The 2,055-nt window shown below is 37.9% G+C and overlaps 1 protein-coding gene across 1 annotated transcript; it reads left to right on the top strand.

The window, feature by feature from the left end:
• Positions 1 to 612: 612 nt before the first annotated feature.
• Positions 613 to 1,762, top strand: LOC115922875 (asialoglycoprotein receptor 2-like; the record flags this gene model as incomplete). The annotated part of the gene is made up of 2 exons (XM_030982638.1): positions 613 to 847; positions 1,665 to 1,762. Coding segments are annotated over exons 1-2 (333 nt in total), but the record flags the coding sequence as incomplete, so codon positions are not given.
• Positions 1,763 to 2,055: the final 293 nt, after the last annotated feature.

Below are 2,055 nucleotides of genomic sequence, written 5' to 3'. Positions count from 1 at the left end.
TTTTTAACTTGAGTGACAAAACGTAGTCCATGAAATATGAAGTGCAAGAACGCTGTCTTTTAACGCGGTATAATAAGAATGCATGGCGTAACCATTACATCTCAGGGCCTGGAACTGCACAAATTGCCTGACGTCGCAAAATGTAGATTTGAATAGAAGTGAATTAAATACCTCATTTGCTTCAGTGATCTCGCATGGTTCCAACAGAGTTGTCTATCGTAGCGAACTGCCAATCGATGGTTGCCTTGAATTTGTATCCGATAGATCTGTCTATTCGTCTTCATGACACTGACTCGGCTAGAAGTACCTGCTAAAAGACAATACAGACAATACATCTTGTGAACCAGGTATCATTATGATAATTCAGAGATTCACGGTCACCACACAAAATGGACTTCCTACGGGTTTTGTAGCAGCCTCGATATATTCTCAATAGTATCAGAGTCTTCATTCTGCCTTACGAGATGACGACTTCACATGCAGTCCAATGAATCCTGATCATATCACCACTAAATACGAGTCGGTAAGATCTTAATAACGATGGTGCCTACACGGTTTATCTTTGGCTTGATAAACCTTCATCTGATAAGGGGTCGCACCGATAGTAACGAGATGTGTATGAAGAAATCCATTGTTCGTAGAGGGGTGTGTCCTCTTAACTTGATCCAGTGGGATGGCAAATGCTATAAAGCCATCATGGAGCCTCTGACATGGTTTAAGGCGAAACAGAGGTGCATCAAGATGGGGAGTATCATGGCAGTGCCACAGTCTCAGGAGGAACTTGATTTCCTCATGCGTCTAGTGCAACCTGAGTTTTGGATCAATTGCAATGATCTCGAAGAAGAAGGTTTGTTGAATTTTCATGTCTATTCATTTAAGAATGTTTATGATCGAACCAGAGCTTCAAGACATAATTTGAGGAAATACGAGAACAGAGTTGTTTCTTATTAAGTATCATTGTTGATTGATATTCGCCTCGTTATTACTATCATTGTTTCGTTTGTATAAGAATATTGACTGATTTGTTTGCGTTGAAGAATCAGTGTTTGTTGGTTCGATCTCTATATTTAACCCTGCGAGTCGCCATCGTTTTAATTGAGTTGTAATCCACCACAGAATTGAATTTTTTAGTATGATGTTGCATGGGTCTAGCACAATCTTTTCAGGATAAATTTTGGTGAACATAATCCATTCTCAAAGTGTCTAAATAGATGGATAATGCCCTCGTTGCTCAACACAACAGCCTGATGCTACATAAACTAAAACTGATTGATGGATAACGACAGTTATACTTACAATACATAGAATTACAATACTATGCGTATAACAATACAAATCCTATGGGAGTTGGCTTGGTTCTAATATTTTCCAGGCAAATATCCACACCGAGGCATTAGGCTGCCTTTGTCCCAATGCTTAAAATTGAAAACTTGGTCCCATGGTCAATTTGAACTCTCCCGGAAAATTACTCATAAGTATGTCAAAATTATCAGATTTGGACGTTTGATGTCTCATTTTAAAGTGGAAAGGCGTATCTTTTAAACCATACCTATATTATCTATGTTGGTTGCACATTCTATGTCTGGCATTCAGTTAAATTTTGTTTGCATTTTTTGTTGACACACTGTATATTTATTTCCCTTGTATATATTGTTTTTTGATAGGTACTTGGAAGTGTCAGGATGGTGCTGATAATGTGGAGTACAGGAATTGGCGAAATCGCCAGCCCGATAACTCTGGAGGCAGTGAGCACTGCGCTGAGGTATGGTTAACTGGGAATGGAATGATGAGCCCTGTGGTAACCATAGCCCTGCAATATGCAAAGCTCCAATCTCCCTGCGCGACTACTGCATGCACTAATCATCTGCAATACGTTTAAAAAAATCTTATTAATAAACGTCTATAACTGTGTTTGAGAACTCAATCAAAAAAATATATAATATTTTATATATCTATTTTAAACAAGTGTCTAAACTACAGTGTCTTAGAGTAAACTGCTGTTTGGTCTTTAAAAATCAATAAGAGAATTAAATGAGTAAAGATTTGTTCAATTTA

This window comes from Strongylocentrotus purpuratus, unplaced genomic scaffold, assembly GCF_000002235.5.
Source record: "Strongylocentrotus purpuratus isolate Spur 01 unplaced genomic scaffold, Spur_5.0 spur5_contig_275, whole genome shotgun sequence".
Lineage (NCBI taxonomy): Eukaryota > Metazoa > Echinodermata > Echinoidea > Camarodonta > Strongylocentrotidae > Strongylocentrotus > Strongylocentrotus purpuratus.
This window is presented reverse-complemented; position numbering and strand designations above follow the sequence as displayed.